Source organism: Zea mays, chromosome 8, assembly GCF_902167145.1.
Source record: "Zea mays cultivar B73 chromosome 8, Zm-B73-REFERENCE-NAM-5.0, whole genome shotgun sequence".
Lineage (NCBI taxonomy): Eukaryota > Viridiplantae > Streptophyta > Magnoliopsida > Poales > Poaceae > Zea > Zea mays.
In genome coordinates, this window is record NC_050103.1 from 26,291,237 (window position 1) to 26,306,826 (window position 15,590).

Below are 15,590 nucleotides of genomic sequence, written 5' to 3' on the forward strand. Positions count from 1 at the left end.
CTACTATTCAGGTCTATTCTGTGGACCGAATAGACCGCACCAAAATTGTGAGTCTATTTAGATTCAGTTCCTAAAATTATTTTAAAAAATTTAGTTCTCATTTTTTAAAACCCAAAATTTCACAAACAAACCTGAATAGACTTAGGGGGTGTTTGGTTACACCCCGCTAAAATTTAGCCCCTGTCTCATCGAATGTTTGAACCTCCGTTCCGGGTATTAAATGTAGTCGGATTATAAAACTAATTTGTCAGCCGAAGATTAAAAGACGAGACGAATCTAGTCCAATTGGTTGGGTCTATATTTCATACTCCTATTTAAAAGTCAAACGCTTGATGTGACCCAGGCTAAACTTTAGCGGGAGCAACCAAACACCCCCTTAGCCGAATTACGCGGTAGATCCAATGCCCAGCCCTATTCCAACTCAATTCGCCGCGTCACCTCCTCGTCTGCTTTGACGACCCGACCACGCCAGCCATGGACGCCCTGACGCGCCTCCACCGCTCCCTCGTCGGCGGCGACGACGAGGATCAGCCGGAGGACTCCATCCTTGCTGATACCGAAGACCTCTGCTCCCTCTCCCCTCTCCAGGTTAAGCAATACCCCCCCTCCGAGACATCGGAATGCTCCAAGGATTTCATGGCTCTCGTTTGCATCGATCTGATCCTGTATTGGCCGTTTGCGTGTTCAGAGGATCTACGCCTTCGCGGCATGTTTGGTGGCCGGACTCACCCTCATGATCTTGGTACGCTCTCGCAAACCGTCGCCCGTATCGTATAGGTGTTAGAGAGTTTGAGCAGTTGCTACATTCTCCTGCAGTTGGAGAATTAGCCTTGTAGATATGCTATTCCAGGCACCTGTACGTCATGCCTTTGAGAACGACAATTGCAGCTGTCTGTCTTGCTTTATTTGATTCGAAACACGTGATTTGACACTGTGGCTCCGAGGATTAAGTTTGATGTAATATTAAAAACTTCTGAATGGGTTTTGTGGGGGTGATAGTTTGGGAACAGGAAATTTGGTGTTGGTCACGTTAGGCTGTTCTTCATCAGAGTAGCTTGTATACATTGTTAGCTTTTGGTCTACAAGTGCTGGAGAACTAGTACTGTAGTTCTTAATTTACGTGCATCTTACTCCAGATTTGTCTAGGAGTCATATCACTATGAACTTAGGACTTTGTGCTAATCCTTAAACCATGCCATATTCTACACTATTTAAAATAAAAGCCATGGAAAGAATGTTGTCACATATTTGTTAGGTTCTGGTAATAACTTTAAAGTCCTGCTATCATGTGTAATGACGTGCTTACATTTCACTTTCTTGCACAGTCTTTTATTGTCTTCGCAAGACCTATCAAATTCGCAGTAATGTTTACATTTGGAAACATATTGGCAGTTGGGAGGTAATAATGTGGTTTCTTCACTTGTAACTTTCTATGGTTCTGCCATTTCAATATTTCTACATTATTAATACTTCAAGTGTGTATATAATTAAATACAAGATTAATACACTTGCTCTCTATTCATGTTAATTATTTTTCTTGAATTTTGAATGCTTACCATATGCTGATTTCAACCTTTGTTTGGCAGCACAGCCTTTGTTATGGGCCCTCAAAAACAGCTAAGGATGATGTTTGATCCAGTTCGTCTGTATGCAACGGCTGTTTATGTTGGATGTGTTGTTTTGGCTCTAATCTTTGCTCTTTGGGTTCGTATATTTGAACTGTTCTTGTTCTTTTTATCTCATGGCCTTATTCTCTTTTTTTTTCACCATGGACAAACCAAATATCATTACTCAAGAGCAACGGAATTACAATAGTTTTTAAAATGAAATAAAATTACCACAACCTAAACACCAGCCTAGATGGAATGAGCACAAATGGTTTGCCCAACTGACAACAACGTTCCCATGGACTTGTTCTCTAGCCACTAAATTGAGCAGGCATATATTCAAGACACATAACCATCTTTGCATTTGGTTCAACTGGGCAGATTCATGACAAGCTGCTAACACTGATCGCTGTCATATGTGAGATCTGCGCCCTATTTTGGTAAGTCATACTCATACAACTGCCGTTGCACTAACAATACTGAATGCAAATATGTCTTCCTTAATGTGACTGATAAATAACATATCAGACATCATATGGAATGTTACCCTTCTAAATATCTTATGAGTCAAAATAGCTGCCAATTAGACTGGTAGCTGGTACCTTACTATCGGGACAATACAAAATTGTTGTCACCTGCTATTTTCCATGAATCGACTGCAGTTGTTACTCATAGTTTTCGTCTATGTTATGCATGATGTCCTCAATCATTTTACATGTTCAATCCATGTCAAAGAAACAAATGAGTACTAAACAGAGAACCATCTCAAACTTGTGTACCACTCATGATCTGGGACTCTGGCTACTGATGCTGATATAACACTGTTCTTTTGTGCTTTATTACTCAGTGGGGTTGGCATGTTCAGAAGAACAAAATAGTGCTAATTTGTTTATGTACATATACAGCTGTTAGCTGTAGGGTATTTTACATGGTACTGTTTAGTGGTAAGTGACAATGTGCATTTTACATAAGATACTTCTAGTTTTGATACCATAAATTAAATGACTGTGCATAATATGAAAGATAAAAAATTCTTTGAACTATCTTCCCAGTAATGGAGTATATGCTAGGCTGCTCACTGTCTGTTCATAAACAGTGTGGCTTCCAGTTACTCCCTCTGTTTTGTAAGTCGGTTTAATTTTTGTTTCAAGTCAAACTTCTCTAACTTTAACCAATTTAATAAACAAATATGTTAACATTTACAAAACGAAATAAATGTATTACCAATGCATTTCAAATTTTATTTAATGAAGCTACTTTGATGTGCTAGATGTTGGTCTCTCCTCCTATGATTTGATCAAAGACAAGTTTGATTTAGGACAACACTAAACGAACTACAGTTTTGAATGGAGGGAGTACCAAACTGTAAAACTGAATTTATAGGTTATGGCTTGTGACTGTCATACCTTCTTGTCATTTTTTGAATGAATGTGCACAGGCCACTAGGCCAGTCTTGCTGGATGGTGGTACTGTGGCACTCTGAAACTCGATCTTAGCAAGCAGTGTGCTGCTCGTTTGCGTCAAATTACTGGTATATTTTACAGTAGGAGCAAAATTTTCTGAACAAACCAATTTATTATGCTTCTGTATTCTCCATATTTTTGCACCTCAGGTATAGTTTGAGCTACATTCCTTTGGCACGAAGGATGGTTTCCGACCTGATGGTGAAGTTCTGTGACACTGAACTTTGAGCTGCTGCACGCAATAACAACAACAACAAAATTCTTCTGTGTCTGAAGCCTGATAAACCTATGGGTTCTTCTCATTTGTCCATTTCCTTTGGGTTTAACTTTATTTTGTAAACAAAACGAGTTAATATGTACTTTTTTTTTGTAAATGTATGTCAGTGTATTTATCTGTAAATGTACACTGCATCTTTGAATCAGATATTCTGATCTTGTAGTGCTGCAAAACGATGAGTTCACAGATTGGGGAACTAATCACGGGTGCAAATATAAGAACCACTACATGCAAGCCTTCTACTGTTCTATATAGCTAACAGCAGCAGTAGCCGTTTCAAGCAGTACTATACTTTGAGATATTTTTTTCGTTCTAAAATCATACTCAGGCACCTAGCGTAAGGACTAGTGTAACAAAAATGAACCTATACCCTATGGCTCATTTAAGTTTAGATTTTAGTGGTCGATGATCAACATGACTATTTGAATAAATATCATTTGATAGTATATGATATTTAATTTATTAGGATGCAAGGGGGATTTATATTCGAGCAATAGAGTAATTTTGATGATCAACAACTTAAACAAGACATTAAGATATGCTAAAGTCTTATAAGACATACAAAAGGTTAAACATAAGATGGAAGAAGATTGGACGAACACACATGAAGAAATGGACTTAACTGGGTATTGCAAAGCATCACTGGAGAAGTCAAGTGGCGCCCCGAATAGGAGAAATACATTGTTAGGAGGGCGATTGTAGTTGTAGCACCGGACATGTGCACAGAGGAAGAGACTCTGAGAAGCGAGAACTCACCGGACACCCGATGGTGTATTGGTTCTCTGCACCAGATTAGGATTCAACAAGGACTAGAGTGAGTGAGGAGCTTCTCAGAACCTCGGTAAAATGTCGGCATCATCGAACTAGAGTTTGTATCTCCGTCATTCTTTAAGTTTATGTATTTATATTACATATTTTGGTTTTACGCTTTACCTTCTTATTTAGTTGATGGGCTAGTTGATAGGATTAGAACCTAAGTTGTATTATTTTTTTATGGTAGAGATAGTAACACTTAGCAAAATACTACTATATCTAGATAGATTGTTTTGTTGCATATGTTTTAACTAAGTTAAAAATGGAAGGATATAGTTGTATGTAGTTTTTAGGTTGCCTTTTTTTTGTCTATTAGAGCCTCTCCAACAAGTAGCTCTAAAATAGAGCACTAAAAATTAAAATAAGACCATTATAAGAGTGTTTAGGGTTTCAAAAGAAATTTTTACTCTAACAGTTAGAGCTTAAATAATGTTATTTAAAAAATAAATCACATTATTAGGAAATAAATAGTTGGAGATTAAGAGAAAATGAGGATAAGGCTCCAATATATAGGGAACTATATTTAGGACATGGGAGACCGAGCTCTTTAATTGTTTGATAATTTTTATGGAATAGAGTCACCATTAGAGGGTATTTTACGGTATCAGACCATATATTTTAAAAACAGTACATGGACCCTATATTTTAAAATATGACCATATTTAAAGCCTCTCTTGAAGTTGCTCTTAGACGCTCTTAGACATCACATGGCACATATATCTAATAGTCTCTAGAGTTAATAAGCATGGCTAATTGAAAGTCGCCTAGAGGGGGTGGATAGAATAAACCTGAAAATTATAACTTTACACCCCAACTAGATCCCTTGATTAGTGGTTAGAACAATATACACAATTATCGGAGTATAAAAACTAAGTCCTTTGCTTGTAAAGAGTATTGCTTTCAAATAATGCGGAATTGATAAATCAATACAACTAATAGGTCAATGGAGAATAATGCAAGAGGGCTTAGATAAGAAGAAGATAAACACAAGTTCTTTCTTGCAAGGAGTTGCTTCTCTAAATGAGAATTTAACTTGAAGCAACACAAAATAATATTAGTAAGGAGTAGGGCAAGAGAACTTAGAAAGGGAGAGGACAAACAAATCACAAGCAATAAACACACGAGACACGGGTGATTTGTTTTACCGAGGTTCGACCCTCGAAGGCCTATGAAAGGATCACGATGTCCAAGAGGGGGATGAATTGGGCTTTTCTAAAAATCAACACTAAATAAAACCTAAGCAAGAGCCCAACTTCACCCCAACAACTAGCACTAAGATAATAATACTAGAAATACAATAATGCTAAGACAATACTTCAAATACTTGCTAAACAAATACACAATGTAAAATGCTTGAATTAAGTGCGGAATGTAAAGCAAGGTTTAGAAGACTCCTCCAATTTTTCCCGAGGTATCGAAGAGTCGGCACTCTCCACTAGTCCTCGTTGGAGCACCCGCGCAAGGTTATCGCTCCCCCTTGGTCCTCGCAAGAACCAAGTGCTCACTACGAGATGATCCTTTGCCACTCCGGCGCGGTGGATCCCTCACGACCGCTTACAACCTTGAGTCGGGTCACCAACAAGATCTCCACGGTGATCACCGAGCTCCCAACGCCACCAAGCCATCTAGGTGATGCCGATCACCAAGAGTAACAAGTCGTAGACTTTCGCTTGACCAAGAGAAGCCTAATGCAAGTGGTGTGTGCTCTAGGTGGCTCTCGCTAGCGCTAATGAGGAACAAATGCGGGATTAAGATTCTCTAATCTCCTCACTAGGCTTTTGGTGCTTGCCATACCAATGTGCTGGAATTAATGTGGGCAGCAAGACATTGAATATGGTGGGTGGAGGGGGTATAAATAGCCCTCACCCACCAACTAGTCGTTACCAGCAATGTTCTGTGCATGGGCGCACCGGACAGTCCGGCGCGCCACCGGTGTGCCAACGGTAGACTCCAACGGTAGACTCCAACGGCTAGTTCTGACAGCTAGCCGTTGGGCAGATGGCACACCGGACAATGAGCAGTCATTGTCCGGTGCACACCGGACAGTCCGGTGCACTGTCCGGTGCGCCACTAAAAATCCACTCGGGAACTTGGCGCTCTCGGGTTTCTTCAGGGGAAAACTCTTCCCCAGGGCCAGCTTGGCCCAACCTGGCAGAGGGTGCACCTGACAGTCCGGTGCACACCGGACAGTCCGGTGCCCCAAGGCCAGAAACCCTATTTCCTGTTATATGCTATTTTTCAAATCGGTTTTCGTTCTAACTGGGGTGTATGTTCTAGAGTGTCACCTAGCACTATATGTGAGTGTGAATGTGCACCAACACTACACTAGAACTCTCTTGGTCAAACTACTCATCGACAACCCCTCTTTATAGTATGACTAAAAGAGAATAAAAGACCTAACTAAATCACGAGTGTCCACATCTCCTTGACACTCGGACTCCGTAGTCCTTCACCTTTTGTTTCGTCGTTTTAGCCGTCGCTTCGAGTTCTTATCTCCGGGATTGTTTTCACCGTTGTAGTACTTCTACCTGTAATGCGACTTAACTCACCATTTGTCTCTGCAAAACACACGTTAGTCACATATAACATTACGTTGTCATTAATCACTAAAACCAACCAGGGGCCTAGATGCTTTCAATCTCCCCCTTTTTGGTGATTGATGACAACCCTACAAGATTTGTGAGAGTAGTTTGTTTTGAAATTTCTGTCAATAGAGAAGATGGTTAGTTATACTCAGTAATCTTTGACAGAAAGAGTGTGTACCAAAATAATAAGAATGAGCGCATACACATCGTAAGTTTCTTGTTCATATAAAAGTGAAATCAAATCGATGAACAAGAACTAAAAGACTGGTGATAACATATAAGGTGAAACAGTCAACATAAGCATCGAGAGTATATATAGAGTTTGTGAGCTAAAAGCATCATACTAAAGTGAAGCTAGTACAAAGAGTAACAAGCACATATATTACATCAAAATGACTCTCTACTAACTCCCCCTAGCTCTCACAACTCATATCTCTCCCCCTTTGGCGTCAAACACCAAAAGGGAACCCGAACATACACATCAGAAGAGGGAGGAGGCGGCGGGGGCGCATCCGGTCACGGTCGAGGCAGTAGAGCGAACACCAGCTGTGGGTCAGAGTCAGTCTCGGATCCAGGATCTGCTGTAGAAGCTGGAGCTGGTACTGACTCAGACGGAAGCTGTGCTGCAGGAGTTGCCGGAACCGAAGAAGTCACAGACACCGCCACAACAGCAGTGGTAACAGCAGAAGCTGGTGGCACTAGCGGCTGAGGGCTGACGGAGCTGATGATCGGCGACGTGAAAACCAGGGTGACCGGCCGGAGCAGAGAGGAAGAAGGACCAACTGAAGGAAGAGGGGGTCCTGCTTGAATAGCTGGCACAACAGGATCCTAAAGAGGTGGAGGCGGTGCTGACTGAACTGGGGGAATCGATACACCAGAATGCTGAAGCATGAGAGTCATGAATGCCCTGTTCTCAGCCCGGTCCTAAAGAAGCTGCTGCTGAAGAGAATCCTGCCTGTCCTGAATCGTCTGAAACATCAAGAGCATTCTCTCGGACAACTGCTGGTGGGCCGCTGCTTGACGGGCCTGCTCGGCTGCCAAGTGAGCCTGCTGCTGAGTAAGAGTCTGGAGGATCGAAGCAAGAGCAGGGTCAATGGCAGGAGGGGTAGCAGGGGTAGCACTAGAACTCCCAGCCTCATGATCATGTGAGCGTGGAGGCATAGGAGGCGGAGGTGGAACCCCAAAGACATCATCATCATCATCATCATGGGCTGCTGTGCCCTGAGTCTCAAACTGATGGAAGGTGGTGTCCTCGGCCTGAGTATCAATCACTGGAGCAGATGCTGGCACAGGATCCTCTGGAGCTGGACGGTATGACCCAAAGATGAGGCGAGAGGCCTCAAGAGTACCCTGGAACTATGGGGGCCAAATCAGCTGAGCAAAGATGTGACACAGATAATGAGCATAAGGAAGCTATCGACGAGCACGTAGACCATCCAGTACTGTGTCCTCGATCTCACAGATGAGAGAATCCACAACATCAAACTCTGAATGAGAAACTAGGGCACCAAGGAGCCAAAGCTGAATATGAGCGACAGCCTCCCGGTAACCCATCCGTGGCAGAAGCGTCCGTCTCATGAGCTGATATAGAAACCTGGCCACTGGGGTGAAATCTGCCAGAGAACGTCGCGACCCATCTGAGAAGGGCAGTCGAAACAAAGCCGTGACGTGAGCTGTACCAGGAGCAACTCCGCCGTGAGGGAGACGAGGAGGGTCAGAGGTGCCATAGCACAAGCTGTGAAGACGAGTCGATGACTCGTTGAATCCAAACAACTAACGAATCTGACTGGCATGAATGGTAACATCCTTGCGCTCAAATCTGATTCTCATCCAGTGGTGATCAGGGTCGATCCATACAGTAGCATAGAAAACTCGGACCCATTCCTCAACATATCTGCTGCTGGTAGTCAAAAGAGTGAGAAGTCCAGGCAGATAGGAGAGGTGAACCTCAGAGTTAGCACCAGCGGCAAGCAGAAATGCAGGAAGGTCCAGAAGCCGGTGCACTCGTAGAGCAATCTGTGCAGACATCTGAGCTCTAAAGAAGGACTCCTGAATACTGGTGCTGAAGAGGTCAACTGCAGCAGGGTCCATCTGAGCCGGTAACCAAGACTCCATGGGTACGTATCTGAACCGACGTACCCGTGCCGCTGTAGCACGCTGAAGGTCAAACAACCTGGGATCCGCAGCAAGTGGTCGCACCTCAGTCTCATCACTCTCCCGGAAGCGAGCAGGTGGGATAGGTGGAGCGGAAAGGGGAGCAGAAGGAGCAGTGGAAGCTGGAGTAGTAGAGGTGTGTGGGTATGGCTGAGGTGGTGGATGGCGTAGGAGTGACGGGGGCAGGCGAAATGGGTGGAGGAATAGTAGCAGTGGTGGGAGTGGTAGGAGCGGAGGAGCGAGGACGAGAGGCGTGATGATGAACTCGGTAGGCAATCTGATCAGAAGGAATCTACAACTAAGCTCCTTGCTCTGCCTGTTCAGCGGCTGCTGCCGCTGCTCGGGCTGCTCTGTCCATACGCCGCTTCTTGCAGCCTTCCTGCTGCTCCAAATACACGGTCTTTCCCTTGACCTGCCTGAAGGGGCGAGGAGGATCCTCGTCATCTCCTCCCCCTGGCGCCGACACATTCTTTGTGCGCGGCATCCTGACCTGACGACTGCAAATGAGAGAGAGAAGCTAAGCACAAGTCGATAATAGCCGATAGAATATCAAAAGAGTGGATGTCTACCTGGAAAGCTCACACGAGAGGTGAAAATCCAGGCAGGACAGGAGACGGCTCACGAGCAGGCAAGGTCACTGAAATGATAGAAGAGGTGAGCACGTATTAGTCACATAGTCATAAGTATATGAAATGTGAATAAATACATACACAGAGAATTATGGCACAAAAAATGAGAGATATGGCGATCGAGAGGTCAAACGACACGAAAACGACGTTTGAACGAGAAATAGTGCCATAGGAGGTTTGAAATTCAAATGGAGGTATGAAATGACGTGGAATTGAGCCGATACTTCACGAATAGGTTTATATGGGTAAATATGAGTGAAGTGCGTGCTTGGTTTGAATTTAGGCGAAGAAAATGGAATTTGGGCACTCAGCTTGGAAACGATCGCTCGAAACGGGTAATTGAGTGAAATTGAAGCCTGGTATATCGGATTGGCGTGAAATTTGGCGAATATGTTACTGGAGGTGTTGTGAAGGTGCCTGAAAAATTTGGTTTCAATCGGAGCATTTTTTGGCTGGTTTGGACATTTCACCGAACACGTGGTATGCGGTGAGATAGGGTTTTGGAGATTTGGTCAATTTAGGCTGTGAAACCCTCCCTAAGGAGCTAGAAACCTACAGGATTACTTCAAGGAGCATACAGGGACTCAATCAAGCACTTGGATTCTCAGGATTTACACAAGAATTTGAAATTGGCACTCAAGGGGTGGAATAGAGGCTCACTGCACTGACAAACAGAGAGAGAAGAGAGGGAGCCAGAGCTACTCACGAGAGGGGAGAGGAAGTGAGAGGGCAGCCGCCGGTGAGAAGGATCGCCGGAGAGGGGTTTGGATCGCCAGAGAGCAGACAGGCAGAGAGCAGAACTGAGAAGAAGTTCCTGGCCTCGGGCGCGGGCAGGGGAAAAGATTTTTTAAAAACGGGTTATGGGCGCACCGGACAGTCTACAGTGCCTGTCCGGTGCACACCGGACAGCGCACAGGAAAAAATGAGATCTGCACGCGCGGCTGTCGGTGCACCGGACATTGCACAGTGCATTGTCCTATGCACACCGGACTGTCCGGTGAGCCCAGACAGAGGAAAAATTTGAAATTTTTGAATTTTTCTATCTAATCTTCAACCAAACCAAATCCCAACTTATAATCACACAAAATAACACTTGTTGGGACAGGTATTGGCACCCTCATATATTTTCTCATAATTTTCAAAATATTTTGCCATAGGCTAGATAATTTTTAGAGAAAATAGGTGAATGGTGAAATTTGCATTTTGGCTTTGCACTAGGGGTTTTCATGAGTGATTTGAGTTTTGAATACTCCCCCTAAGTGCAGTACCTCATGCATATTTCAAGAACCAACAATTGCATAAAAAGTAAGAATTTAAGTGCTAAAAGCTTAAAACTAAGACTTGTCAAGTTTGATCCGAGTTAAGCTTTTTCACTCGCTTTGTTGGCAGTTATCTCAACTAGGTTAGACAAGCCCTAGATGCAATACAAGAAATTTAAATATGCAATGCAAGCTTGACAACACCATTTGACATTTTAAATAAAATTTCTGAGATCAAGTATATTTAATTCATTCCTCAACATGCAAAAGCGGGTCTTATCAAGTGGCTTAGTGAAAATATCTGCTAATTGATCTTCCGACCTCACTCCTTCTAAAAGGATGTCTCCTTTAGCAACATGATCTCTAAGGAAGTGATGACGGATATCAATGTGCTTGGTGCGAGAGTGTTGTACAAGATTATTAGCAATTTTAACAGCACTCTCATTGTCACACAACAAAGGTACCTTTTCTAGAACTACGCCATAGTCTAGAAGACTTTGTTTCATATATAAAATTTGTGTGCAACAAGCACCCGCGGCAATGTATTCCGCTTCGGCGGTTGACAAGGCAACACTATTTTGCTTTTTGGATGTCCATGATACTAGTGATCTCCCAAGCAAATGGCACCCCCATAAGTACTTTTTCTATCAATTTTGCAACCAGCATAATTCGAATCGAAATAGCCAATTAAGTCAAAAGTAGCTCCTTTGGGATACCACAGACCAACGCTTGGGGTGTGCCTGAGATACCTAAGAATTCTTTTAACAACGTGAAGATGAGCTTTCTTAGGATTAGATTGAAATCTAGCACACATGCAGACACTAAACATGATATCGGGCCTAGATGCGGTAAGGTACAATAAACTACCAATCATAGAACGGTAGTGAGTTTGATTAACCGGGTTACCTCCCTCATGTAGGTCGAGATGTCCATTTGTTGGCATAGGTGTCTTGATTGGTTTGCACTTCTCCATGTTGAACCTTTTCAACAAGTCTTTGGTATACTTCTCTTATGAGAGAAAGTTACCATCTTTCATTTGCTTGACTTGAAAGCCGAGGAAGTATGTCAGCTCACCAATCATTGACATCTCGAACTCCTTCGACATCAACTCACCAAATTCCTTGCAATGATAGTCATTTGTCGAGCCAAAGATTATGTCATCAACATATACTTGACAAATGAAAATATCACTGTTATGTTTCTTTGTGAATATAGTTGTGTCGACGATCTCGATCTTGAAGCCCTTTTCGATGAGGAAGTCGCGAAGACACTCATACCAAGCCCTTGGAGCTTGCTTTAGCCCATATAGCGCCTTGGACAACCTGTAAGCATGGTTAGGATATCTAGGGTCTTCAAATCCAGGTGGTTGCTCAACATATACAAGTTCATTTATGAAGCCATTTAAAAATGCACTTTTTACATCCATTTGATAAAGTTTTATATCATAGCATCATGCATATGCAAGTAGGATACAGATGGCTTCCAGTCGAGCAACCGGTGCAAAGGTCTCTCCAAAATCTAAGCCTTCAACTTGAGAGAATCCCTTTGCAACAAGTCTTGCCTTGTTCCTTACAATCACGCCTTGATCATCTTGTTTGTTTCTGAACACCCACTTTGTTCCAATGATTCTTGCATCTTGTGGGGGCTTCTCCAGGGTCCAAACTTGGTTACGGGTGAAATTGTTAAGTTCTTCATGCATGGCGTTCACCCAGTCCGGATCCTGTAGCGCCTCATCTATACATGTAGGCTCAACACAAGAAACAAAGGAGTGATGTTCAATAAAGGAAGCATGTCTATGTGATCGAGTAATAACCCCTTGTGAAGGACTCCTAATGATTTGGTTTTGAGGATGAGCTTGAAGTAGTGATGAGTTTCTCCTGTCAACCACTTGGGAAGAAGATCCTGGAGCATCAACATCTTCGGCTTGTACCCTTGCCTGTTCATGAGAGACATGTGATACCCAGTTTGCAAAGAAGAGAAGTTGGAGTTTATTCTTTCCTTGTTTCTTTTTTCCTTCTTTCTTTCGGGTGGTACGCTTTTGGGGTTGGGAATTTTTAGGGAAGCATTCACCAGTAAAATAGTAGAATTTTGGTTAGACTCATGCGCTAGGGGGGTCGGGGGTTGACGTGTGAACGAGTTGGGCCGTGGTTCTTGATCCGGCCCACTAGTTCCCCTAACCCTAGCCGCCCCTCCCTTAATCCCTTGGGATTTTTTGCAGCCACCCCCTCCCCTTTCTCTTGTGCAGCCGCCCCTCTCTCTCTAGGTTTGGAGGACGCCCCTCTCACTCCTCCACCCATTTGCAGCCGCCACCCCACCTCCCCCATCAAACCCTAGCCGCCCCCTCCTCAAGCCCTTCTCTCCAAGGTGTCATTCCTTTCCCGCTCGGATCTACGTCGCGTTGGTGCATGTCTCCAATTGGATTTTGGTGGAGGGAAGAAGAAGGGAGGAAAGGGGGAGGATTCAAGGTGATTTTGAGATTGTATCTTGTTTAATTGTGTTGTAATCCAATTGATTATATGTTTACCTATCCGAATCGGTAGAGGTGCTGTCCTGAAATTTTGTGGGTGGGCGAACAGCAGTAGTTCTAGGGATTTCTGGGAATTTTTCGTGGGTAATTAGTGGGGATCAGTGGGTGAATCATGTAGAGCTTTGTCATACCTTTCCAACGGGTACTTATACGCTCGATTCGGAGTTATAATTTAGGAGATATCGTTGTTTGAATCCGGTTATGTTGCTGTCCAAAAAAACAGATTTTCAGGTGGGTGAACAGCAGTAGTATTAGCAGTTTCTGGGCATTTTTCGTGGGTAATTAGTGTTAACAAGTATGATAATAATGTAGGGCTTTGTATTATCTTTCCAATGAGTACTTATGCGCTTGATTTGGAATTATATTTTAAAAGATATCGCTGTTTGAATCCGGGTATGTCGCTGTCCAAAAGACAAAAAAAAACAGATTACAGGGTTCATCTTGTGGACTGTTTTGGGCTAATTAGATGTTGGAATTTTATTATAAATTGTGTACAAAACTTGTGGGGAATTTTATGTAGATGCCTCTGGAGTTTTTGTTTGTTACCACTGCTGTCATAATTTTAAAGTTATGAAATTATTAAGCAGCCCCGCTGCAGTTTGGTGGGTGTGGGGAGAGATGTAACCCGCGGTGGGGTTTGAGTTTGTGCGTAGGTGCGGCGTCGCTTATGAGCCTGATTATGTGAAATTGGTGCACTAAGTTGTGTGTCAAAAACAGGTGGTGGACTTCCGGATCGTACTTAGGGATTTGCCCGAACTTCCGGTAAAGGCAAGTAAATACAGTGGTGGTTGCTACCGTTTGGTTTGCATCCTATTCCCTGTCATTGAGTATGCATAAGTTTTAATTATGTTAATCATTGAATTCTATGATGAAGTTTATTTGTTTGGAAGTATTAATTCCCAATTGTCTAATATTGTGGATGATCATAATTTGTTAATGATATATGTGGTTGATTCCCATCTTGGATGAAGTTGAAGTATCTTTTTTGAATCACGTTATATGAAGTGTTGTAGGCATGACATGCACATCGCATCATCATCTTGCATTTTGAAGTTATGTCGTGATCTTATGGTCCGACCGTACCGGTACATTTTTAGCATCGTACGTTGCCCGAGGAGGGGTACGATGCGGCTTCATATCCTTAGAGGTATGAAGGCAGAAGTCATCCTTGCATTTGCAGACATTTGCACTCATGAGGTATATATATATGAAGTGTGACATTACTATGTTACTATTGTGGTTTCTACCTGCGAGGTGTGGTGACTATGTGTGTTGTACGTTGTATACGTGCTGCACCTTCGTAATAAGAAGGTTGTGGAATCAAGTGGTGGTAAAACAATGTTCTTATGTGGTTAAACAGTTTGATATTATTTTACTTGCTGAGATGTGTCATCTCACTCTTGCATTACTCAATGCAGGTACTTGATACATGTTGGGAATGAGGGGAGTAGCAGCACGTCCACTTTCACTCTCACAATAGCACTGCCGAGGTGCAGCCATGATTTAATTAGAAATTTATTGTCAAAGGAAGTCTGTTTTTTTAACTAGTCGTGCGCACTAGTTAATTCAGTTCATGTCGTATGTTTAACTTCTCTTTGCTAGCCGATTAATAGCACTTAGTATGTTCTTGTCATGATATATGTTTATACACCGTTGCCCCCTCGTTTATGCAATTTTGCAAAGGGGATGCTGCCGAAATTTTATATATAGATGGCAGAAATGTTGTTTTGTAGCATTCTGGGGTGTTTGTGGACCCTCGGGGTGTTACAGTTGGTATCAAAGGATAGGCTTTAGATTCTACGCAATTTGAAGATAAATTTGACACACTTGCACATATAGGAAGGGTATGGGTTCGTATATCTTTCATATTAGTATTTTATTGTATAGATGACTAGAATGTTCTTATTCCAAATCCCTTTATGGTTTGATGCGGTATGTCGTTAACGACGTAATGCTTGATATGATATGTTACATCTATTTAATATTGGTTTCTTGATGTGGTTGTTATTTAAGTTATTATGCAAGTGAAGCTACTAATGTACTTGTTTTATATTCATATCGTCATGATGTTTTTTTTGGATGCAATGTTTTCAAATCTCTGAGCTATTACTATCATATATTTCTATATGCTTGACTGTGGATGTTTTTTTCAAAAGGATTCTTGGGTTCTAGTACTTGTAGGACCGATTGTTTATTGAGCTTGTGTATAGTGGGTCTAATCCGACTTGGTGTAGTGTGAAAACACTATATAATGTAGTTTTATGGTGTTGTTGAGT

The 15,590-nt window shown here is 42.5% G+C and overlaps 1 protein-coding gene across 1 annotated transcript; it reads left to right on the forward strand.

Annotated features, from left to right (window-relative positions):
- Window positions 1-448: 448 nt before the first annotated feature.
- On the forward strand, window positions 449-3,470 carry LOC100283305 (SFT2 domain containing 2). The gene is made up of 6 exons (NM_001156207.2): window positions 449-588; window positions 689-742; window positions 1,326-1,399; window positions 1,587-1,704; window positions 1,989-2,047; window positions 3,220-3,470. Exons 1-6 carry the CDS (start codon window positions 475-477, stop codon window positions 3,296-3,298), a joined length of 498 nt encoding a protein of 165 aa, NP_001149679.2. The 5' UTR covers window positions 449-474; the 3' UTR covers window positions 3,299-3,470.
- Window positions 3,471-15,590: the final 12,120 nt, after the last annotated feature.

What these genes read in the sequence shown, in the direction of transcription:
- LOC100283305 (NM_001156207.2), top strand. Translation starts at nt 475, where the DNA reads ATGGACGCCCTGACGCGCCTCCACCGCTCCCTCGTCGGCGGCGACGAC. An exon ending in AACATATTGGCAGTTGGGAG is followed by an intron (nt 1,400 to 1,586) that starts GTAATAATGTGG and finishes TTTGTTTGGCAG; the next exon opens with CACAGCCTTTGTTATGGGCC. An exon ending in GAGATCTGCGCCCTATTTTG is followed by an intron (nt 2,048 to 3,219) that starts GTAAGTCATACT and finishes TTTGCACCTCAG; the next exon opens with GTATAGTTTGAGCTACATTC.